Raw genomic sequence first — 25109 nt, forward strand, 5'->3', positions numbered from 1 at the left:
TTGATTTTGAGAGAAGTAGCCTTGAAAACTTGGTGGTAGGTTTGTAAGTGTCATTAAGGTACTCACTGTTTACATCTTCCTCTAAATCAGTAAAAAGCATGTCTTAATGACACATCTGTTAATAGGCTGATTAGTGAAGTCATTGTTTCTGTGCAACGGCTGAACAAATTAATAATTCTTATCTTAAGTGAACACCAGATATTTGTAAAACAGCTGCAGAGTATCTGAAGAAAGAGCCAAATGGCTCAATCTCACTCTGATCTCTTCCTTGAAGAAGATGAATGACCTCTGTGGAGAATTCTGTTCTCATTAACCCGTGTTATCCTTTTAAAACTAAATATTCATTTTTGTTTTGTGGTCCTACGCTACTGCAGCGTTGTGTTTGCCTCTTGGTAGGAACGGGATCTCAGCGTTGTCTGTGCTGAACTGGGATCTCCCATCCCTTGAAGTGTTCAAGGCCAGGCTGGATGTGGCCTTGAGCAACCTGCTCTAGTGGGAGGTGTCCCTGCCCATGGCAGGGGGGTTGGAACTGGATGATCTTTGAGGTCCCTTCCAACCCAAACCATTCTATGATTCTATGATCTCCCTGGCAGAGATTGGGGAAAAGCCCCAGACTGTTTTTTGCCAGACTGTCCTAAGATTTATGTGTAGATTAAATCTGAAAACTAATTAGGTGTTACATCTAGCAAAAGTTATTTGAAGTAAAGATGATGGATATAATGTAGCCAGAAGGTTTATCTTACTGGTATGGTATTTTTGTGGATAAACAACCACAAAGTTTAGGGGATTGATCTTTTTTTTTTCCTTTTTGTTTTGTATTGTTTTAACCAAACTCTGGAGGAGTTTTATATTAATAAATGTTTTAGCTGAGGCAAAAAAAAATTTCCTGATATTGCTAAATACCAGTATGAACGTAACCTGATTTCAGTTTGGTGGGTTTTGTGTTGCTGTCGCTCTGTGAGGCTGGGACCCAGAGAACTGGGGGCAGCCTCCGAAGCCCTGGTTCCTGTTCCGGATGGGAAATGCCCTGGCTGTTCACTGCTTTGTTTACCAGCCCTCAGCCAGTGAAACTGAAAACAACAGAACCTTCTTGTCTCTCCCTAACTTCCTTTTCTCCTAGCGAGGATGAAGAAACTGATAGCGTTTTCTTCCCCAGTTTTTTTCTGCTGGTAAACAAACTTGTTTACCCTTCATTTTGCTGTCTCTTATTCCTCCAGCCCTTCTTAGAACCACTTTATAAACATAAAAAAAATGTGATGTGGTGCTGCACGACGCTTAAGGTAATTTCAGACATTCAGAGGGGATTTCAGTCTTCCCCTCCCCAGCTTCATTACAGGTTTTAATAAAGTGAATGGCAGATATTTTAAGTAGCTGATTACTCAGACTTTTTCAAAGCAACTCTACTCTGTGCTGTGTAGACATGACTGATATTATAAGCAGACAGGTATCTAAATTTGCCTTGATGTTTTTTTGCAGACTTACTAAAACTTATCGTAGAGTCACCAAGAGTAGGTTTAGTGTCATGAGAGCTTCTTGGTGCCATTCAGACTTTTCATAGGATTTACTTAGAGGATCCTATTTGTACTTAGGGTATTACTGCAGTTAAAATGTTTATCTGTTGAAAGATGAATAGCTCAGAGACAGAGACGCTGAAGAAAGTGGTTCAGCTACAGTGAACAGAGTTGTAGCATGTAACTCTCAGTCCTTTTTTTTTTTTTTTCTTTTGTGGAAATGCTTTTAATATGTCAAGATTATAGTTAAAGTTGAATACAGAAGGGCCTTGCAGCTCCTGTGTAACTGGTGCTGTGATTCCTGATGGTTCCTTCAGTGTATCACTATAGGTGGAGGGACACCTTAAATCCATGCTGTATAGGTACACAAGGTAGAGCATAGAACATGTGAAATACCATCTCAACATGAGGAAAAGCTTCTTTACTTTGAGGGTGGCAGAGCCCTGGAACAGGCTGCCCAGGGAGCTGGTGGAGTCTCCTTCTCTGGAGATACTCAAAACCCGCCTGGATGCATTCCTGTCCAACCTACTCTGGGTGGACCTGCTTTGGCAGGGGGGTTGAACTAGATGATCTCCAGATGTCCCTTCCAACCCCTGCTATTCTGTGAGCACAACAGCATGTCTAGCAGTCTGTAGTAACTAGTGTAACATGCTTTGGCTGGAATAAATCAAGAAATGCTTTTTCGTCCTGCCAGAATCATAGAATCATAGAATCATTGAGGTTGGAAGAGACCCTTGGGATCATCGAGTCCAACCATCTACCCTACTCTACAAAGTCCTCCCCTACACCATATCCCTCAGTACCGCATCTAAACGTCCCTTAAACACATCCAGGGACGGTGACTCAACCACCTCCCTGGGCAGCCTGTTCCAATGCCCGACCACTCTTTCAGTGAAAAATTCCTTCCTAATGTTCAATCTAATCCTACCCTGTTGGAGCTTGAAGCTGTTAACTCTCACGATAACTAAGATTTTATTTTCCCGTTGTGCATCGGGGGGAAACTGGGCTTAAAACGTCAACGTAAGTCCTGAGATATCCCCATGCAGAGGCTGCACCCAAGTAGACGGAGCCCTCACTGGGAATCTGGGAGGCTGAAGCTGAAGGGTGGGCAGAGGGTGGTTTTCTCACACTTTTGGGGAAGGACTAATCCCTGGTACCTCGCGATGGCTCTTCCAGGAGAAGGCAGAAAAGTAAAAGAGTGGTGTTGTATGTGCAGCTGGTCAGTAAAGGCAGTAAAGTAAGAGAGTGGTGTTGTATGTGCAGCTGGTCAGTAGAAGGCAGTACTGTCAGAAACTGCTCATCTGCTGCCCGTTTGCCAACGCTTCCTTTTCCGTATCACGCAAGGTCCACCGAGGTTTCAGCGGCCTCTTGAAGTGCTCAAGGACACAGCGTCACCCATTAGGTGACAGCGTGGGGTCACTGGGCTGGTCCAGGGGAGTTTCTTCTTCCTCATGACGCTGGTAAAGTTTCACTCCAACCACCTTGAGTCACTGCTGGTGCCTTTCTGAGCTGGCTCCCAGCTTTTTAGTCTTAATAACTGGCAGAATAACATCTACTACGAAAACAAACCCTCCTTTTCTTCCTGTCTTAATCAGTTAAATTGACTGTGTAATTAAATGATGAGTTGGACTCAGTGTATGCCAGTTCAAAGGTTGTCTGACTGGAGGAACAAACCTTTATAATTGTATCATTTTACTGGCTAAAATAAAGATGAAACTTGTGTAACTAGAGAACTTTTGTAACTTCTCTCAGCCCTAGAGAAGAAACAAACCAGCTTCCTCAAAAATGAAGAGCCCCTTTCAAAAACTACTTCTGCAGTACGCATGAGTGTTGTTTTGGTGATGCTTTAAACTGGGAATAGACTTGACATCATTAATGCTGAATTTTAAACTATAATTATTGTTTGCTCCATTAATTTTGACTAATGCTGAGATAAAAATGGTTAATCAGGAGACTTAACATAATTAGCGAAGTGTGGCATCTGACTACTTAAATATAAGTCTGTTAGTGTGGGAAGCATAACTCCTCTTGTGAAATGTTCTGGCTTGTGTCAGAATCTAAAATATTAGAACCATTTTACTGTTTTAATTGATACTGCAAATCTTAGTGCTGTGAAAACATTCATGGTCTACTACTAATGAAGATGTACAGTACAGGAAATGTCAAATTATGTCTCAAATTATGTTAACATTTCAGGTAATTTTTTTTAAATGTTCTTTTGATTTACGTTGCTGGGAAAAATGATTTTTATAAGTCAGCCTGATGTATGGCATCGGGAAAATGAAGAGGAAATTTATTGCAGAGAACTGTTGTGTTCAATCTTGCTGAAAGATGATTTTGCTTGTATGTTTAGTTACCCTGTCACGGGTAAAAGAAGTATGAGTAGCGTCAATGCGCAGAAGGGATGTAGTTTTCAAAAGCCTGTGGGGACTGCAGACATAATACACTTTTAAAGTACAGGGGATCCAAAAAATGACATTCAGCTAAATTTGCTTATAAAGTCATAACCGATACCTGAAAGGATGCTCGTGTGGAAAGGACGGCTTGACTTACATTAAATTGAGGGTAAAATTCCTGCTTTTTATCTGCAAATACTGTTTCTGTGCTCAAGTGTCTGATCTTACCATGTAATACAGCAGCTGATTTGCAGCATATTTTATTAAGACATTAATTATAAAGGCTAGTACTGGGAAAGGTCATGGATTTCAAGGGGAGTGTGGGAGTAATACTCATGGGCTGTAGATGAACCAGATTACATGTTACAGCGGGATCAGTTCTAGGCACAGTAGGAGTTCCAGGAAATTTAATCTTTGGTGCAAGACTGTAAAATGATTTCCATGTAGTAGAAAACCTCCTGTGTTTGTTTCCATGAAGGCTCTAGCTTTGTCGTTTCTTTGCTGCTGGGTTACAGCGTGTTGCAGAAACAAGGCTCCCTCTATCTCCTTGACCAGCGAGGATGCAAATCTGCTCCCATCACCACTTCGACAGCTGTTGGTAGGGCTGACATTACTTCACTCAGCATAGTGTTTACATCTCCTTAAAAGACTAAATATATAGGTGAATGGCCACTTCGTAATGGTCATAATGCTGCCCTTTCACAACAGTGAGGAAAGAAAAAAATAGTAATAAATAAGTAAAAAGGCCAGATGCCAACTACACCCTTGGGAAGGAGGAGAACAAAGGATGACTTAAGCTTAGACATAAGACATTAGCTGGCTTAGTTAGTTGCACAAGTCAGACCAGTCTTTACATACTGGCAAGCTCCAAATTATACCCAGCCCCAATCTTTACATTTAAGTCTGTTAAGAGCAGCTGGAAATGTTTTGAATTGTGGTGACAGAATCCTGGGCAGGAGAGTGGGTTGTGTACTAGTTTTTTTTTTCTTTTTCTTTCAAGAAAGGAGCATTGTTCAAAATCGGGCGTACTCTTTTCAGTGTAGCTTGTCACAAATTAGCAATTATGGTTTCTTCTGGCTTTGCAACTGATTATGTTAACCTTCAGCAAATTAATTATCTTCTGGCTCATGACTGCACACACAACACTTTGTAAAATGGAATTACAGTAGAACCCTGCCAGTTCTCCTCGCTCCACTTCGTAACCCTTGTGGTAACATTCACGAGGCTGAATAGTGAGGTGATGACATGAGCATTCAAACTGCAGCTTCCAGCTGGGTTAGTTGTAGGCAGAGCTGATGGAGAAGATTTCATTTTAAGGTGTACCTTTTAATGTAAAACACATATAAAAAAATAATTGCAAATTAAGACTAAGTGTTATTTTTTCTGTTTTATTGCTGATATATTATGATTGCTGTTCTTTCAATGCTCTATTGAGTAATATGCATTAGCAAGGCTGTCATAGACATATTGCAATAACTGATTATTATTAGTAGTGTTTCTGTAAGTCCTTTAGTCGTTGCAGCTTAAAAGTGAGGTCATAAGAGTAGTTGATTTAAATTCTTTGCAATGGATATTAGACTCCTATAATTCTAATTTCAAGTTTTGACACAGGCTTCATCTGTGGAATATTGCTCAGCAGGGCTGCTTGGGATTCCCTGCTCTTGCTTTGAGCCCTTTGGGGGTTGTTTTAAAATTGCTTTGAGACAGCTTTTAGTAGCAGTTAATTCTACTAATTTCCAAAGTGGCCATTTTCCATTGGTGACTGTGCATCGTCTCGCAGGATGCTACAGAACTGCGAGTGTTCTGCTGTAGTGAAACTTGATTTGCCATTAAGATGAGAGTTCAATCGTATTTCTTCGGGCAAGTTAAAACCTTACTTTCATATCTCCCACCTGTTACTCCTCATGCTGTAAAGCTACAATAGGTTCTGTTTTCTCCCACCCGTTTTTCCTCATGCTGTAAAGCTACAATAGGTTCTGCTCTGAAGAAATACTGATTATTAAGGTGGGGAAGGGTGCATGTGTTTTGCTGTTGGAATGGTTTGTTTTGGTGCAGAGTGTAGTGAATATAGATTTTACAGATAGTTTTACATGAACTTTAGCTTTTCTTTTTTTCTTCTGAATAGAGAAAAATTTCAATTAAGTCAAAAGTTTCCCTTTTCTCTGTGTAAGTCTGAAACACCCACAAAAATAGATATGCTGAACTTGAAAACCCATTAAAGACATGAGAAAAATATCAGTGTCATATAGCTCTTAACTTATTGCTTCCTGAAGGTAGTGTGTGGTAGAAGAGTACCAGTGATGTTAAAAAGCAAGTTGTTTTCAGGTGGTGAAGGTATCTGTTGAGAGAGTTAACCTGGAACGAGTGCTTGTGTTCATGGTGTGTGAACAAATACACTCTCAGGTAAGGGAACAGAAAGTAGTTGTTTTTACAAAACCAGACCAGTAGCTCTATCATGAGAAAAATGGATGATGATTTGTCCAGCTTCGGAGTCCTCAACACAGGAAGGACATGGACCTGTTGGAACGGGTCCAGAGGAGGGCCACAAAAATGATCAGAGGGCTGGAGAGCCTCTGCTGTGAAGACAGGCTGAGAGAGCTGGGGTTGTTCAGCCCAGAGAAGAGAAGGCTCCAGGGAGACCTTATAATGGCCTGCCAGTACCTGAAGGGAGCCTAAAGGAAAGACGGGGAGGGACTCTTTATCAGGGAGTGTAGTGATTAGATGAGGGGGAATGGTTTTAAACTGAAAGAGGGGAGATTTAGATTAGATACCAGAAAGAAATTCTTTCCTGTGAGGGTGGTGAGGCACTGGAACAGGTTGCCCAGAGAAGCTGTGGCTGCCCCATCCCTGGAGGTGTTCAAGGCCAGGCTGGATGGGGCTTGGAGCAACCTGGTCTGGTGGGAGGTGTCCCTGCCCATGGCAGGGGGGTTGGAACTAGATGATCTTTTAAGGTCCCTTCCAACTCTAACCATTTTCTGATTCTATGATTTTTGTATTTCACTGAATTTCACTGAATTTTTAGAGTTGGAAGGGACCATAGAGATCATCTAGTCCAACTCCCCTGCTAAAGCAGGACCACCCAGAGCTTGTCAGATCATGCCACTCAGGACTGCATCCAGGCGGGTCTTGAAAATCTCCAGAGAAGGGGACTCCAAAACATCCCTGGGCAGCCTGTGCCAGGGCTCCGTCACCCTCACCGTGAAAAAGTTTTTCCTCATATTCAAGTGGAACCCTTTATGTTCCAACTTGTGCCCATTGCCCTTGTCCTCTCACTGGCAACTACTGAAAAGAGTCTGGTTCCCTCCTCCCTCAGCCCACCCTTGAGATACTTGTAGGCATTAATAAGGTCTCCCCTCAGCCTTCTCTTCTCCAGACTAAAGAGTCCCAGTTCTTTCAGCCTCTCCTCATAAGGGAGAGAAGTGGTGTGATAGCAAGAAGGTTACTGCTGTGTGCGTACAAATGTCAGCTGTAAGAAAATTCCGCTTTCGAGGGAAACATGCCCAGTGGTGGATATCACACTAGGTCAGTCTAAATCATACTGAATTCACAGACTAAACTATTGACACCTGGGTTTGGGCAGGATCCATGAGTAGGAATCAGTGGGAAGGACAAAGGAGCTGCTGCCCGTTTCCAGGCTCGGTGCTCTGCCAGGCCATACAGGGAGAAAGATTACAACAATTGAAGGAACTTTTTTTTTTCCCAGTCCTTGGGGAAAAAAGAATAGTCCAACACACTTGATCAGATCTCCTGTTCCTGGTATTTTAACACTTTTCAGGGTGAAAGGAAACCGCAGGATGGTTTAGGTTGGAAGTGACCTCTGAAGGTTATCTGGTCCAACTCCTCTCCTGGAGCACGGCCACGCAGAGCTGTTTGCCCAGGCCCATGTCTAGATGGTTTTTGACTGTCTCCAAGTGTGGAGACTCCAAAACCTCTCTGGGTAACCTGTACCAGTGCTCAGTCACCCTCACAGTGACAGACTCTTTCCTGATGTTCAGAGGGAACCTCCTGCATTTCAGTTTGTGCCCGTTGCCACTGGTCCTGTCACTGGGCACTGCTGAAAAGAGCCCGGCTCTGTCCTCTTTGTACCCTCCATTCAGGTTCTTCTATCAATGAGATCCCCCTGAGCCTTCTCTTCTCCAGGCTGAACAATCCCACTGATGGTCTTTGTGTTGCCTTCACAAAGAGCTGGAAGCCCACATGAGTCTCCCAAGCCAGGGCTGGCAGTGTCTGCTCTGACCTGCTGAGGTTCAGAGATGGAATTGGCCGGCTCCTGGCTGTAAGCATCACAGAGCAGCTGGCGTTCTGCTTGAGAGAGCACGTGGAAGGACTCAGATCTGTCCAGGAGAATGGCTTGATGTGTGTGTCCTTGAATAATTGACAGGGAGATCTGTTTCTCAAGTTTTGTATACCAGCTTTCAAAAAGCAGATGAATTCTGTCAATATTAAATCTTGAGTTTTTTGTATTTTCACCAGTGACAACATTCTTGTCAATTCCTGACATCCTAGGTCAGATCACCAAGATATCCTGAACAATAAGGGAGCTTTAAGTAGAAACTATGTAAAATCTCCATCCTGTAAGTAAGGAATGCCAGACAGTTGCAGAAATCTAATTTTTAGAGTTATTTCATTTCATGGTTTCTTAAGTAATAAGCCAGAAACAGGGTACTTAAGCCCCATTTCTACGAAGTCCTTCAAATAAGATGCTTTTCATGCGGCGCTTGGTAAATACCAGTAAGAATTTTTTCCCAAGAGCATAACAGTGATGTGTTACAGGAGCCGTGTCCTCTGAGGCTGTTTGTTCAAATCCTCTTGTTTATTATGAGCTGGAACGCGGGGCTGTGGGCCGCGGTGGAGGACAGTAGCCTGGTGCCTGCGTGACACTTGGCGTTAACAAACGGCATCTTTGTTTGAGACTCTGCAGCTCCTGTAACTGCAGAGGGGCCCTGCCTTGGAAAAGAAGGAGCACGTGTCGAGTGGCTTGGTCGTGTGGAGCAAAGGCTGCGAGTGGAGGAGGAGAACTTTTCCCCCATTCATTTTTGATTAAACTGATTCAGAACATGGTCTAGAAATAACCAGATTTACTCCATGAAGACTAAAACAGAGTTTTACAAGGACCGGGCAGAAAATCGCAATCTGAAGTCTGGTAAAATGTCATTTTATTTTATGGACTGGTCTTTAATTGTTTATGTCATGTGCTGGTTTATTTCTCATTTTGAATTAGTGATAACTCTGGGTTTTAAATACTTAATACTATTAAGGTAGATAATTGTTTAACGGTGGAAGAAACATAGCTTAGTTAACTTCTGGAAATACTGCTTTTCCTCGTATACTGCTTTTACTGCTGTGTAAAAGGGATTGCTTTTCTAACCAACTATTTCATGCTTAACGGTGGAAGAAACGTAGCTCAGTTAACTTCTGGAAATACTGCTTTTCCTCGGGAAGTACTGCTGTGTAGAAGGGATTGCTTTTCTAACTGACTATTTCACTTTTACATTAAAAATTCTCTCTGCATGAAGCAAAAAAATAAAATATAATAAATGAGGCTTAATCTTTTCTGTTCAGAGCAGGTTTAATATCTACATGCAGGTATTTACCAAGATTTTTCCTTCTGAACATTGGCTGCCCACAACAAAATACTATTAAGTGTACGTCAAGGCTTTTATTTCATTGTTTGTGGGAACAGACTGGAAGAAAAATAAACAGCCTGGGTATTAAAGGGACTTTCTGATATGACCAGAGACTTACAAAATGTTTTGTTTATGACTCTGATATGTGCTTTGAAATGAGTCGATGCGCAGCAGCTGGTGGTAGTGCCTGCAGACAGGAATTCGTGCCAGTGCAGCTCTTTGTGCAGCGGGATGCGTGATGTGCAAACAAGCAAGAATTTGAGTGAAGTAATGGAAAGCAAATTAGCATGTTCCAAGTCTTCTGGGGTTTTCAGACTGCTCCACAGTTGAGGAGGGACTGGTGATAGGTCAATGAATGAAAAAGGGAGAAATCTTCTTTTCAGAATTTGGGGTTACGCAAGATGCTATGGGTAAACTCGCCCTCATCCACGCACAAAGAGGCATTTCTTAAATTTATGGCATGTCTGTAAGAAGCAATTTATTATGCTGCTGATAATACATAAGCACTATAATGTGCCTTGTACCTACACACTCCTTCGAGACGTATGAAGAACGTGCTTAGTTTCTTGTAGTATGCACTTTGTGCTGCCTTCAGGAGGGAGCTAGTTCTTGGCTGTTGTTACCTTTTCCAGCGAGGTGCTGTATTTCACTGGGCATTTTTTGGGCTGTTTCAGGGAGAATCTCACCAGTGAGAGTGGTGTTTGTGTCACTCCAAAGATCATTCCCATAAATTGTTTGATGACTTTGAGGTCCCTTCCAACCCTAACCATTCTATGATTCTGTGACTTTTGCATGGGCTAGAAGTGCACACTCAGTGGATTGTGGATGAAAATCACTTTCTAAAAATGCTGTGCCTTGCTGTTTTGCAGTGCTGTAGCTGAACAGGATTAGAAGCCAAGCAGGATTAGGCAAATAGAGTTCAAACTACGGGTACTTGGTAGACCTCAAAGGGCAGAAGCTTTTCTTCTTGTGGGAAAGACCAGCATTTTACTATTTTACTGTCGTCTGGCAGTTCCTCACTCAGCAGCAGCTCAGTTCCATCAGGTTGTGTGATGAAAACCAGGTGTGAGGAGGGGCTGTTTGTGTTGCAGTCACTTCTCACCAGGAGCAGCTGAGCTGCTGCCAGGCTGTCACGGGCCATTCGGTTGCTCCCTGGCCACTGGGAACACAAGGGATGGTGCTACCTGTTCCCTCTCATTTGTTTTGAAGAACTGAGTTACTGCTGAGGCTGTAAGAAGGATCCTCAGTGTTTTGCTTGGTAAATTAAATTATTACAAAAATACGTATTTACCAATGCCATTTCTCCTTTTTTTTCCCCCCTTCCTCCCTCTTCCCTCTTAAAAAATTGTGTTTTAGGTGAGTGATAGGGACACCTTGGAACAAGGGTTCTGTGGGGTCTGTAGATGGCTACATCTACAGCTACTGTCTCCCTGTCAAACAGAAGGGAGAAGATGGCACCAAAGCAAGAGTAAGGCAGGATTATTTCTTGCTGAGTTGGATCAGATTTGTCATACTGTAGCTCTCTATCAGTACCTGGTTTCTTGCAAAAATTTATATCTTTGAGAAAAGTTTACCAATAGGCAGAATTTCATTTTGCCATCTATTTGTAGGGCACGACCTTATTTTCTCTTTAGCAGCGTTTATTTTCACTTAGATCTGTTGTTTTGCTGTTAAATATGTCACTTATGGCAGTTGGTCCATTCAATTAGTCTTATATTCCTTGTAGAGCAGAACATGGTGTCTTTTTTCTTTGTGTTATGTCTATGAATATTAGTAGTTCCTCCTCGCTTAAATTTACTGCACTTGCCTTTCTTCCTTAGGGTTGGAAGGATCTGGAATTATGGAAAAGCAAACTGTTCTCCCCAATATTCCATGCAAGTTGCAAGGCACTTAGAATGGCAGCTGCTTGGTAGGAACTGGGAGCCTCCAGTTAGTTTTTAAGTTTTTGTAAGAAACCTGTTTGTTGTCAGTTCAAGGAATTTATTTTGATCTAGGGTGATGTTTTTCAATTTTTATACCAATTGACTGAACTGGACAGGGATTTTGAAATTAGAAAAAAACAACCCAACTCTCCAGCTTTAAAATGTGGGGTTTTATTTTAAATGTGATTATGATGCGCACGGAGATCACCTAATAGTGAATAGCACCCAGAATTCAGCTGTAAATTTGCTGCTAAGTAATGCTGGCATCTCCAGATCACTTCTTTCCTCTCTCATAAAATAAGCACTGGAGACTAATTAGATTGTGTCCTTGTGTAGGACTAGTTTAATTTTTTACCTATGCCACTTATGTTTCTTACATACCGTCGCTGCTTTCTGTTCCTGAAGAAGTTGTGTCTTTTTCAATTCTCCGATAATTGGTGAGGTAAAGAGACGCTGTGATAAGAGTGACAAGGGAAGAAAGCACGTTCTGATGCTCAGCAATGCTTTCCTCTGGCTTTGTAGGGCTAATGGCTGTTCCCAGGTGTCTTAATTCATCAGGTCTGACTCTTTAGCAGTTTAAAATCAGCGAGTTGCAAAATGAGACCAATTCTGGTCCCATCCTTAAGTACCCTTTCAAAGTTTAAGTCCAGCAGTTTTCTAGTCATGTCAAGATGACTGACAAGTAAGATCCTCTGGTTTCCAAGTGTAGCAGAAAAGCAATAGTCTGGCTGTTATGTCAGTTCTTTTTCACGTCATCGCAGATTGGGATTTTCTGTTTGATTTTCTGACTGTAGTGATGCTTCAGTTCCTGTGCGTGCTGCTCTTCAAAACTTGTAAATTTGTAATATCTGTAAATGTAGAAAACAGGTCGGTATGATGAGGGTAAGATACTCTCTAATGGGGGAGTGGTTTTGTATCAGGCCAAATGTTCAGAAAACTTTGGTGCTGGTCTTTTTTGTTGTGATTTATCTTTTTCAAAACCTAGATGTGTGACATTGCTGCTTGGCAGGATTTTGAGCATGCTCCTTGTACCTTATAAACCCGACCAATTTTGGGGAGCTTATATGCACTGTTTAGTATGCTGGCATTGGCAAATTTTATCACCATTGATTATGTATTCTTTTTTTTGTTGTTTATGATTTTTTTTGGTCATTGATAATATTTCCTCAATTTTTAGTCAAAATCTCTGAGATTGTATTGTTTCTGATATAATGTGGTATTGACCATCTGTAATGCTAACTTTTAATTAGAAAAGCTAATCATTCTTTTTTCACATCTTTAACTACTTTCAGTAAGATAAGGCTTACTGAATAAAACTTTTAAGACTTTAGAATACCAGACATTTTCTTTAATTTCGTAGTAATGTACTGATGTATTTTTGTGCCTAGGAAGATATTTCATGAAGAATTTTTCTTGTTCCTATATTTAGCTTTTACTTTATCAGGAATCATTGTGTAATTTCTGACTTGGAGATATTTAAATAATTCCTCTCATAAGAAAAATCATATTTTATGCTTATCTCCTGAAATATAACCTCTTGTCCCTGTCTCAAGCTGTTTTCTGAGTTTTCAGTATGGCTGGATTAACGTAACGTTAAACTATCCTGGTGCAGCTAGAAGGTTAAGATGATTCTGGCAGAAAGTAGAGAGGATTACTTTAAAGGCAATGAATATGATAATTGCCACACTAAATGTAATTGAATTGTCATGAGGCACACGCCAAACTTTGATTCACGTGTTATGTATGCAGAGGGAAGGAAGGTAAGCCATGGTCACCTCTTCAGCAGAAATCAGGACTCAGTTTCTGGTGCAAATACAGTTTTGCATTGTTTTCAGCCAAGATTTAAACTTTGGTTCAGCTGCTGCCACTTATTCTGTCTGTGCTGTTGAAGAGCTTCGCAAGTCCTTCTGAGTATATTTTTAAATACTAGTAGTAATCTGTTTTTTAATTCTGTTGATAAAAAATGTATTGACTGCTTACTACTTCAGTGTATTGTCTGCTATGTATTACTGTATTGGCTACTTACTGTTCAGCCCCACTTTCTCAGATCAAATCTAATCTCCCTCTTACTGGGAAAAAGCGATAGGATTTTTTCCCCATTTCTTGAAGCCCAGCAGCAGTCGTGCTTTAAACAAGTAAGCTTTTTCCCCATGTCTGTCCATTGGAGAAGTGAAGATTAGGACTGTTCAGTACTTGAATTCCCTGAAGGAATGTCAGCTCTTTAAGAGAGCATAATGTTTACTTTTAAAAATCCATAATTGACCCTTTGTGAAGACTTACTGTACGCATAGATCTTTCTGGCTCTTACAAAAGAAAGTGCAATTTAATTTTGATTATGGTTCCTTTAGCTTCTCACTTTAGAAGTAATGCTGAGCTTCGTGTGCTACTTTGTCAGTGTAGATTTGGTAGCTTTTGTGGACATTGTCAGTTCAGGAGGCATAGTGTGTCAACTAGTAAAGGATAAAAACCGGATTGTTATAATTGTGTTGGGGAATATATAGTGCTTGAATGCACTCAGAGGCCCACGGAGTTCAGGCTGTGAGGTGACGGTGCTGGGAGGGGATCTGGAAGGACGCTGGGGTTGGCCTGTAAGAGTTGTGTCTTGGTCAGCATTCACGTGAGGAACTGGGGTGACAGAGTCCTTTAATCACTATAAAACTGTGTCAGAGACAAACAAACTGGAAACTAAAGTGCTTTCTGTCTTGTGGTCCTCTGTAAGCTTGGGATTAAAGGTACATCCAGCACCTGAAGGAGCAGGAGGAACAGGACAGGGCTTGGACAACGCTGAAGGCTGAGCAATGTGAAATGAGTCTGCTCCTTCTCACCTTACAGGGAGGCAATTCTTTGTCAATGTTGTGGCACAGAGATGCATAACTTCCTAATATAACACATATAATTCTGAGTTATTTTTTTTTTTCCCCCTCCCTCAAATAGTTGTGTAAATACGTGTGTGCTGGTTCTGGTGCACACTGGAAAAAATGATAGAGCTCGATGTCCTCACTAATAAGTGGGAGTAATATGATTAGCAAATGATGGTGATAAGCAGAAGGGAGTCAGAGTGAGGAGAACAAAGTGTAACTTCTGGAAATCCTAAGTAGAAGCTTTAAAGAAGCAATCTCAGACTTTCCATCAGGGGCCAAGCATCGCTGTTGCCCAAACGCTGGTGCTTGTGTCCATGTTGGGGCATACTGAGGTTCTCTCTGTGTTCCCCTAAAGAAACTTCAGATGAAAACATGCAGAGACCATGCTGAATCTCTAACAGGTAGCTTTGAAGGCCACCTTGGCACAACTTCTTGTATAAATATCTGAGAAATAGCTCGGTAAATTTTATTAAAGAAATACTTGGTTTGACCAAATAAATGTGTTAATTATTTCATATGATAGAAAACTGTAATATCTAATCTGGTTTTTTTCATGGCCCAGATGGCTGATATGTGTAATTCCTGAAGTTCGTTATGTTGCCATGAACTAAATAGTGAAGAAAATCCACATGCCTGGAGTTATTTTTATAACAGCATGTGCTTGGAAACTATTTCAAACCTTTCCAAAGCTTTGCCTTATTTAGAGTTCATTGCTTTTTAATAATCGAAACAAATCAACTCTTGAATCTTGCACAAACTTATCATTGATTGAAACTGCTTTACCTCATTGGTTTGAAATCGTAATCGCATTTGGGATATTGAAGTGCATCATGTTGTTGAATATTCCAAGCAGCAACTCTACTGCTGTGGTGAACTCTGCTGATGTCCAGTGCATACCCACCCATCCCTTTTGTCTTGCTTGTCATATCCCGTTGTCATATCCTTACCCTTATCCCACCTCTGGTTCGCCCGACTTGCGGTTTCGATGCTGTAACGATTTCCCTCCCTGTTTTCTGAGAAATAAGTCTTGTGCAGTTTCTCAGATGAAGTTGTGCAGTGTTTTTTCAGCGTTCATCAGTATTCTAGTCCCTCTCTACAAATCCTGTAAATGGTTCACGCTTTTGTTTTAAACCACTGGTGTAAGTTTAGGCTTTTTTGGACTATGTGAATGTTTGTGGAATTAGCAACTAGTAGCTTTTACCACTTTCAGTTAGTGGGTTGTGGGATATTATTTTTTAACTTCATTTAGTATCAGCTTTGGTGGAAAACTGGGAACATTCTACACTCAGCAGTTCGGATAGCATCCAATAATTGTATTCTACTCTGAACAGTGTTCGAGACATGCGCCAAGGTCATATTTTGCTTTGATACAATTGCTTTGGCATTTCTCCATCCAAGTAGTTTCTTTGAAGTAGAAGTTTATTTTCTAAGTATTTCGCTGCAATTCTTTGCTCACAAGGGAGAGAATCTGTAACTGTGTTACTTTAATTCTCTACAGGTGCAGATGCTGAGCAGGATGCTGCTATCAAACTTGCCCAAGAGCGAGCAGAGATAGTTGCAAAGTATGACAGAGTAAGTGAACTTGATAATAATTTTAAAGACATTTTATAATTAATCCTGGTAATATGGCTGTTCAAAAAAATGAATCATGGTTGCCGCTAGCTTTTGTTTCAAATGCTCTCTGTAGTACTGAGCTGCTGCTTTCACGATACACTGGCCTCTGGGTGAATTAAATTCTCCCTCCATGGGGGATATTCTGGATGATGACTCAGTCTACTCATTTTTCAGGTGCGTGGCGAGTTGCTTTGGGACTAATTTAAGGTAGTGTAATGTATTAGGAGTAATGAAACCAGGGTGTTTCAGGAGGCTCGGTATTATCTATGAGATCAGATTGAACTCTTACTTCACTTTTAATTTAATTTTTGGTGATGGTAATAGAAACATTTAACTCATTACAGAGAACTTAAAAGATGAGTGAACTGTGTTGTTTGTCAGATTGCTGTGAGGAACTGAAGAAATACACCAGTCATACCTTTTTTTCTCTTGAGCTGCTTGTCAAGTAAAAGCCTTATGGATTTCGGAACTGTCATTGGAGTACTGGGCAATTGGCTTGTTTGTAGAGTTCATGAAACATTCTACATGCTACACTTAGTGGTGGTTTGCACAGTGGACACTTAAGTGACTGGCTGTGGGTTTTTTTAATAAATAAAACACAGAAAGGCACATGGTTTGTGTTCTGAGTGGTGGCCTCTCTTCACACCCAGTAACCTACACATAGCCCATACCAGAAGAATATATATGGCTGAAATATTTCACTGAATTTCACTGAATTCTTAGAGTTGGAAGGGACCATGGAGATCATCTAGTCCAACTCCCCTGCTGAAGCAGGACCACCCAGAGCTTGTCAGATCACGCCACTCAGGACTGCATCCAGGCGGGTCTTGAAAATCTCCAAAGAAGGGGACCCCACAACCTCCCTGGGCAGCCTGTGCCAGGGCTCTGGCACCCTCACCGTGAAAAAGTTCTTCCTCATATTCAAGTGGAGCCCTTTATGTTCCAACTTGTGCCCATTGCCCCTTGTCCTCTCACTGGCAACCACTGAAAAGAGTCTGGTTCCCTCCTCCCTCAGCCCGCCCTTGAGATACTTGTAGGCATTGATAAGGTCTCCCCTCAGCCTTCTCTTCTCCAGACTAAAGAGTCCCAGCTCTTTCAGCCTCTCCTCATAAGGGAGATGCTCCAGTCCTTGAATCATCTTTGTAGCCCTACGCTGGACTCTTTGCAGTAGTTCCCTGTCCCTCTTGAACTGGGGAGCCCAGAACTGGATGCAATATTCCAGCTGTGGCCTCACCAGTGCAGAGTAGAGGGGCAGAATGGCCTCCCTTGACCTGCTGGCCACACTCTTCCCTATGCAGCCCAGGATTCCGTTGGCCTTCCTGGCCACAAGAGCACACTGTTTGCTCATTGTCATTTTGTTGTCCACCAGGACCCCCAGATCCTTTTCTTAAATTTCTGCAAGTCTTATAAAAATTGCTGATTAGGGTAGAAGAGGGGATCATGAATGAGTGCTTCATCGAGGGGAAAACTCAGTGCTGCGTTCAGTTTGACAGCTGCTGGAAGTCACAATGAGTGTGAGCTCGAGTGGCTGCAGCTTGTGCTGTTGCCAGGTGCTGGTTCAGGAAAGATGGACTGACTTTATGGAAATAAAACAAATAGAGGCCCCTGTGTGGGAACCTTGATGGGCTGTTGAGGATATTAACAACAGATGGGAGATTATGATGAGTCTGTGGTTGAAATTTATTCTGTGTATAGCGATGACCAAAAGAGGTTTCCTGTGATGAAAATACTGTGTGTAAGGGCTGGAAGACCCCTCCTCGCCCTCCTCTGCCCTGCAGCCAGTGTGAACCAAAGACTGAGTGATTGAATCCTGTCTTTTATGTCTTAGTTTATTGTGTCATAAAACTTAATTTAGCTCTTTTCTCTTTCCTTCCCTTTAGGGACGGGAGGGGGCGCAGATTGAACCGTGGGAAGTTTTTCTTTCTTTCCTTTTAGGGACGGGAGGGGGCGCAGATTGAACCGTGGGAAGATGCTGACTATCGTCTTTACAAAGTCACAGACAGATTTGGGTTTCTACAGTAAGTAGCAAGCTCGACAAGAAAATGATATCAAGACTTTGCTATTATTCCTATTTATGCATTTTATTGTATTGCCTGTTTGGTGGAAGTGGTATCCCTTTTAACAGATCTCCTGGAAACTGCTCTGTGGGTTTTGGGTGACCTATCACTGTGCTTTTCAATTCCGTTTTTTAGTTCTGTAACTTGATCCTGTGCAGGGAATGAAATATTTTTGAGTATTTTATTTGGGAATGAAAATTCATAGCCTAGAAAGAAAGATATTTCAAGCTGAATTAAATTGCAGATAAATTTTGGTTTTAAGTAATTATATGTAAACAAACTTGAAGTTCTTGGAAAGACTTAAAAAAATTTTATTAGAATGGTCTTTAAAAAAACCAACACGTTTATGATTACATCCCCATCCCTCAAAGATAAATCTCATTTAATTTCATATGTTTAGTAACCTTAGTGAATTTTCTGCTGATCTGGGGCCTAATGTTGCATCATAAAGTCAAATCAGAAAATACAAATCCAGTCGGGTGCTTCCTTTGTAATGAACAATCTGTGTCTTTTTTGGCAAATAAAGATGAGGATGTTAAACTGTATCAGGACTTTTGTGGTTGGAAGATGGAAGTATCCAACTTGCAGAAACTGAACACAAGTGGACTTGCTGCTAACGATAAGAACCAGTCAAGAGTCTTTCTGCCGTTCTTGGTGTTTGGCATTTATGCTTGAATACATGAAGTGCAATTAAAATCCAGAAAAATCAGTGATGAGTGAAAAGCTCAGTAATAACTATGTACTTTTATAGTATTGGAGGGTTTGGGGGTGTTTTTGTTCCCCCTCACTCTTCTATTTTGTAATGTCATGGTTTTTATAAGCAGTGAGTTAAAACAGTCATCTTTACCTGCAGACTGCCTTTGCTTTGTCAGGGCGAGTTAATTTGGTGTGTGACCTCCAAACAGTTCTATTTTACACAGGGAGGCCTTTGTGTTGGTAAAACTCCAGCTGCAGCACCACGTGCCTGGTTTGTAGCTGCAGTTGGTGGCATTTTTAATGGAAAATGGCGCTCAGAATTACTTCTTGTGAAAAAGTAATTGAAGCCACTGCTGAGTTCACCACTGGCTTCCATGGGAATTGAATCATGCGCCTTCAGATTTGCAGGTGGATTATTAATTTTGGTATCTTTATGAATTCCTGAACTTTTCCTGTTACCTGTATTGTGATATTTGCTTTTTTTATGCATTAGGCAGTTTTCAGGAGCCTTGGCTTTCATGGATCCAATGCCACAGTAGATTTGAGATGTAGTTGTGGAGGTGATACTTGGCAAATCACCACGTGCCAGTTTCTGCGCTGCTGTAGCTGTAACTTAAAGCTATTGTGGGCACCCTTTACATCACACTGTGGTCCTTCTTGGGATGTTATAGGGTAGATGGACCTTAGTCATTAGACTGTACTTCCTTTCTAATAATGTAATCAGTTGCCAGGGCAAAGTCTGTGCAGAATTCATTCTCTGCATTCATCCCCTTCAAGGGATGAAATCTGAAAGATTTATTACACGTGAGCTCTGCACAAATTGACAGTGTAGGTAGATCCTCTCTCTCTTTGCTAATTGTGTGATATTTGTTGCTTAGATGCTAATGATGTCTTGCTATAAGGTAGATTTCACCTGAGAGTGCCATCAAGGGTGCTTTATGATTCTTTAAAGCAAATTCATTGCAAATGACATTTTTATTTTCCGAAGAAATAAAATCTCTCCTAATGGGAGAAATATAATTAGGATAAGCATATCAACTGTCTTTCTCTGAAAAGACAATTTATATTGCACTATAGATTTTAACTATGGTCTGGGTTCATGTCTACTGCAATACTGAGACTGTGCAATCTACTGTTTCTAAAAAGAACTCCTATTCCTACAAGAGTTTGAAACTAAGCAGTGTGTACCAACAGCCTCAAACAGTTGCCTTAATGGTTATCCTCCATAAAACCCACAAGACCTATAGTTCCCTAAATTAACAAACCAGGATGATGCACATTGAAGGTCTGGGAACCTATAAAGGACATCTGGCATCCCTGGGATGCCTGGAAAATGTTCTTACAGGTACATTTCCCACCATCAGACCTACAGCAACACCTGCCTTTGCTCCCATGCCATAAATGCCACAAGTTCTCCATCTGCTCCTCAATTCAGGACATCTGGGCTCTGGGCTCTCTACCAGGTACTTCCAAATGAGTGAAATGGTGGAAAGGTGACACGTAAGGAGGTGAAGTGAATACTACCACACTGTCTGTTTTCCAAAGGTGGTTGCTATTAATTCATAGAATCATAGAATGGTTTGGGTTGGAAGGGAACTTAAAGATCATCAAGTTCCAACCCCCCTGCCATGGGCAGGGACACCTCCCACCAGACCAGGTTGCTCCAAGCCCCATCCAGCCTGGCCTTGAACCCCTCCAGGGATGGGGCAGCCACAGCTTCTCTGGGCAACCTGTTCCAGTGTCTCACCACCCTCACAGTAAAGAATTTCTTTCTGGTATCTCATCTAAATCTCTGCTCTTTCAGTTTAAAAACCGTTCCCCCTTATCCTGTTGTCTTGAGAGAACAGACCATGATACAAGTGCACTGTGATTACTTACAATCCTAAAAATAAGTTGAAATTAACTAGGCAGCAGCATGCCTACCCCAATAACTTCAGGCATGGTCCTTATTCTGTAAATTTTCCGGTAAAAATCCTGCTGCACTCCTGATTCCACATTACAGTGCGGGAATGCCGAATGGTAGGGCTGATGTGAAAAATACCACTCTTTTTAAAAAGGAACACTTTTTCCTCCAGGAAATCTAGCCACTGGTGTTTGTGTGTAGTCTACCAATGTTTTGATAAGATCGAATATTCTTTTCTAGAAAATGCATATTTGAAACTGTCTGATGGATAGTTGTTCTATGCTTGTAGCTGATCGAGTTATAACAGAGACCATCTCCAGGGACCACGATGCTGCTCAGATAAGCCTTGGTATATAATATATGACTTTTTCAATCAAGTATTTTAGGAATGGGAGAAATGCCTCAGATCTCCTCGCAGATAGTCATAACAAAAACTGTTTCAGCTGTTTTTGGAAATGAAAAAGATGGAATGTGTTTGGTGTTCATAAAAAAATAAGGATTTTGTTTGGTGGGTTTTTTCCTTTTTCTTTTCTTGGATGTGTTGTGTCTTTTTGGTCAATGAGGTCAAGCTACCTCATTTGTTTTTCTCCAGATTTAATCAAAAATTCTCATTTCATGCTGAGAATACACACAAGCAAAAATGTACCAGAATGTTGCAATTAAAAAACCAAACCAACAAACAAGTAGAAAACAAAAATAAACCCCTTAGCCCAGAAAACCAAACTCCAAACACTCAGCACCCCACAAAAAAAACGTTCCTTTCTGCCTTATCTTGGAGCCTGGCTAAATTTTAAAGTAAGTGTTCCTAATCTTTGCACTGTGGACTGTTCTTTCATAGAAACTTTACCTTGTAGATACTTGTATTTGCAGTTTTTCTAGCTGCAGTCAATGATAGGGGAATAACTTTAGGGAAAAAAAAAACCTAAAGGAATTCCAGAGTGTCTTGAAGCTCATAGCAGGCATTCCAGTAATGCCTTGGGATCTGGGATTTCCCCCTTCCCCCTCCTTGAATTCTTCAGTTGATTTATTACTGCTCTGGGATGGTTAAAAAAGCTGCTAAAATTAATATGTTAATGGTTGGGCAGTGGCAAGTCCTCTGCTACTCCTACGGATGTTTTAAAAGATCCTTCATTTATTCTTTAAGCCTACAATTTAAATAATGGTATCTATATTACTTTATCTATTTAGAAGTGGCAATTATATGAATAATTTTTATTGTTAAAAAATTATTAAGGGTCTTAAAGCAACAATCCGAATTACAGTCAATGTTTTGTAAATAAATAAGAATTTAACTGAAGATCATTGAAGCACATTTTTAAAGATATGTTTTTGTGAATTTACCCTTGTATTTATTTTTTGAGAAAATGTCCAGCTAGCTACGAGGACAAAAGAACATTATTCTTTCTTTTTCCTCCCTGCTCCGTATAATGTTAAGGTTGAATGGTCACAAGAGCATTGGCTGTTTGGGGTTTGCAAAACAGCCTAAACTTTGTTCGTGCTCCTAAAGTAGGGTAGAAGCTGAAAGCAGCATTTTGCAACTCTGAAGGTCAACAGTGATTTCACGTTTAAAGAGCTGATCCTGTTCTGGGCCTTCCAGCACTCGGCCAAAAGTCAGAGAGCAGGGTAAGCACAGTGACCTCAGCGTCTTCCTGGGATGGCACAGAAAACTAAAATTTGGTCAAATCTGACAGCCAGAAAGCATCTTCCTTTACTTGGGTCTCCACACCAATGTGCCCCTCTTCAATTTACTGCCAGGTTCTGCGCTTCTTTGTGATGAAATCTCTTAATTCATGGAATGACATTCCCTCTCGAGGACTAGACACCAGCTGGGATCGTTTGTTTGGTACCTCTTGGAAGCAGGGATTTGCCAGACAGTGATCAAGAAAAAAAGCATTGGAAAGAAAAAAATTTAAAAAATCCACACCTTTCCTTTTTAGCTAGCAATTAGGATTTATATTATCTAGACTTTTAGTAGCCATACTTGTGTGTCTATTCTCATTTGATTCTTTTATTTATCTATCTCTGTGCATCACCCAGCTGTGAGGGAGGCAGTCAGTTTTCTTTTGTAAGAAAACTTTTGAAGAAAAGCACAGTTGTGCTTTTCTAAGTAAGAAGAAAATAACATTGCTTTTTGGAATTTGGGGCAGGTACAGCTCAAGGAGTCAAATTTTACTGCTCTGCTTTGGGAAACATAGATTGTTACTAATATATTGTGGAAAGCATTGCAATTGTTCAGGTCTTGATAGATATAAAGGAGAAATAATGGAATAAACTACAATTAATTTACTGCAGCTTTTCAAGAACTTTGTTCTTTCCATCATTCATTGATGAATGCCATCGACTGAATTGTCCTGTTAACTTTTGATAATGAGCTGTGAAAATCAGAAGCCATGACATAATTTTAAAAAACGCAGCAATTATTTTAAAGACTTTATTACTGTAGTTTGTACAGTGTGAATTCTATTCAGATCTTGTTATTACCGAAGTCTGTGTTAACTTGTATTAATAATTATTATCTTACAGCAATAACCAATATTGTCAGGTTTTGTGGTCAAACTAGGATGATTAAGCTTAAATATGTTTTTCTTTTGCTACCTGTTCAATAATGGAAATTGGGGATGTCTGTGTGCTGTGGCAGATGCTCTTATGTTGATAAATATCCAGGGATCAGCGTAGTGAGGCTGGGTTTTTTTAGTAGTGAAGGAAGACGTACTATGGAAGTGCTAATGGTAGAAAATACAGATGTGGGTTTTTTTCCTCGCCCTACGTTCATGAAGTGCTCTTAAAACTCCGGGTTGGATTCTTCTACTACTTTTACAGTAGCTCTGAGCTGATTTTGATGGAATTGTACCAATTCACAGCAGCTGAGAATCTGACTCATGCTCTTATTCTTTATCCCATGAGTCTATTAAAGCAGTGAACATGCTTTTAGAATAATTTGCTAATGCTGGAGATTATTGCGTTGCCAGAGGCACTTTCCAAATAGCACAGTTTATTATTCTTTCTTTTGCTAAGATATAGGCCTACCTGCTCTTCACCATCAAACTTTTCTCTTTAAAAAGAAAAAAAAAAAAACGTATTGCATTTTTATTAGCTGTGTAATGCATTTCTGCAGCTTGCTGCAAAAATGAGCTGGGAGAGTAAAGAAATAGGAGAGCTCAATCAAGAATTGTGAGATGCTCCATTAAATGTCTCCAAATGAAACTATTGATTTTTATTTTTTTTTATTTATTTTTGAATTACTATTTTGCCCCTAAGACTTTTTAATAGGGAGCTGTATGATGAGCACTGGTTATCCTCTCTCTCATTCTGTTTCTTGGTAATTTATACATAGACTTACTGAAAAACAATCCTTGTCTCTAAAATATTCTTTGTGCATTCCTTAACGCTTTCTACAACCTGCCTGTCGAACCACATGTCCAAGAGGAATAGCTCTTGCACAACTAACCCTGCTGGTTTGAGCAGGTTGCACAGATTAGAGGTGGAAGGACTGGTCTCTGAGTGTTCTTGGCAGCAAAAGCAGTTGTGCTGAGATGCCCAAAGTTTTGGGTAATGGAAATTAAAGAAAGATGCAGGTTGGCTGTAATTTGGTAATAATCAAAGCAGTATTCAAAAAAAAAAAAGGGGATTTTTATATAATTTTAATTTCAGATTTTTTAGTGGAAAAGTCTGCACATCAAAGCTTAAGGAAAGAGTGCTAAGGTATAGAGAGTAGCAAAGTTATTGTTCATAGTGACACACAGCCACTGTCCTTAATTTTGTAGGCAAAGTATTGCCAAACACGTTAAGTGATGAGATGATGTGCTAAGAGAGCAATGAAACGTTTATTCTTAACAGCTCAATTATAAATGTAAACCTTACTGCGTTTTATATATTGTGGTCATTCATTGGGGACTTGCTGTCATTTTCCTCTCCCCATCTTTTCCTCTCAGCTTTGTGAGACAGGGTCAGACCTACTTGTCAGGAGAGTGGCTCAGCTTTTCCCTCCCCTGGGAAGAAAGTTCAGCCTCTTTCAGCTGCCAGAAAAATCTTTATGTAAAAAAAAAATAAAATAAAATAATTAAAATTCATATCTTGGATGTTAGGGAAGAGCTGTGTTTCTCTTAATTCCATTTTTTCCTAAATATATGAATATGCCTGATTTTGACTGTGTAGAATTTTTCTAAAAAGATTTGCTATGAAAACTCCATCGTAATCTTGGATGGCATGTGGTGGGTTCTGCCCTCTAATGCGTGATGTACTTCCCTGGCCTGAGTTTGCTCTGAAGTGTTCATTGCTAATCAAAAAAACCACCACAAATTTCATCTCTATTTAACAGTCCTTCTTCTTGCCCTAATGCACACTAAGGATATTATTATTTTTGTTTAAGGAGAAGAATGGAAGTTTTCTTGGGTTAGTAATTGAGGTTCAGAATGCTTTTTTTTCTTTAGGTCTATCTTCCTGGCATTAGACAAAACCATTTTTCATGCAAGCTTTCACAGGGAAGTACTTCTAAAAGAATATTTTCATTGCATTCCTGTAT

General features: G+C 40.5%; 1 protein-coding gene across 4 annotated transcripts in view; it reads left to right on the top strand.

Moving 5' to 3' along the window:
* Positions 1-25109, top strand: part of USP6NL (USP6 N-terminal like) — a 144780-nt gene that overhangs the window by 42433 nt on the left and 77238 nt on the right. For 3 of the 4 annotated variants that reach the window (XM_014949129.1, XM_014949130.1, XM_014949127.1), the window contains 2 exons: positions 15816-15889; positions 17867-17949. In XM_014949129.1, coding sequence (XP_014804615.1) covers positions 15816-15889; positions 17867-17949 — 157 coding nt within the window. Of the gene's footprint in view, positions 1-8904; positions 9051-15815; positions 15890-17866; positions 17950-25109 lie in introns of those variants that run through there. The other variant, XM_014949128.1, reaches the window with a different exon arrangement.

The sequence above is a fragment of the Calidris pugnax genome, unplaced genomic scaffold (assembly GCF_001431845.1).
Source record: "Calidris pugnax isolate Ruff unplaced genomic scaffold, ASM143184v1 scaffold125, whole genome shotgun sequence".
Taxonomy (NCBI): Eukaryota; Metazoa; Chordata; class Aves; order Charadriiformes; family Scolopacidae; genus Calidris; species Calidris pugnax.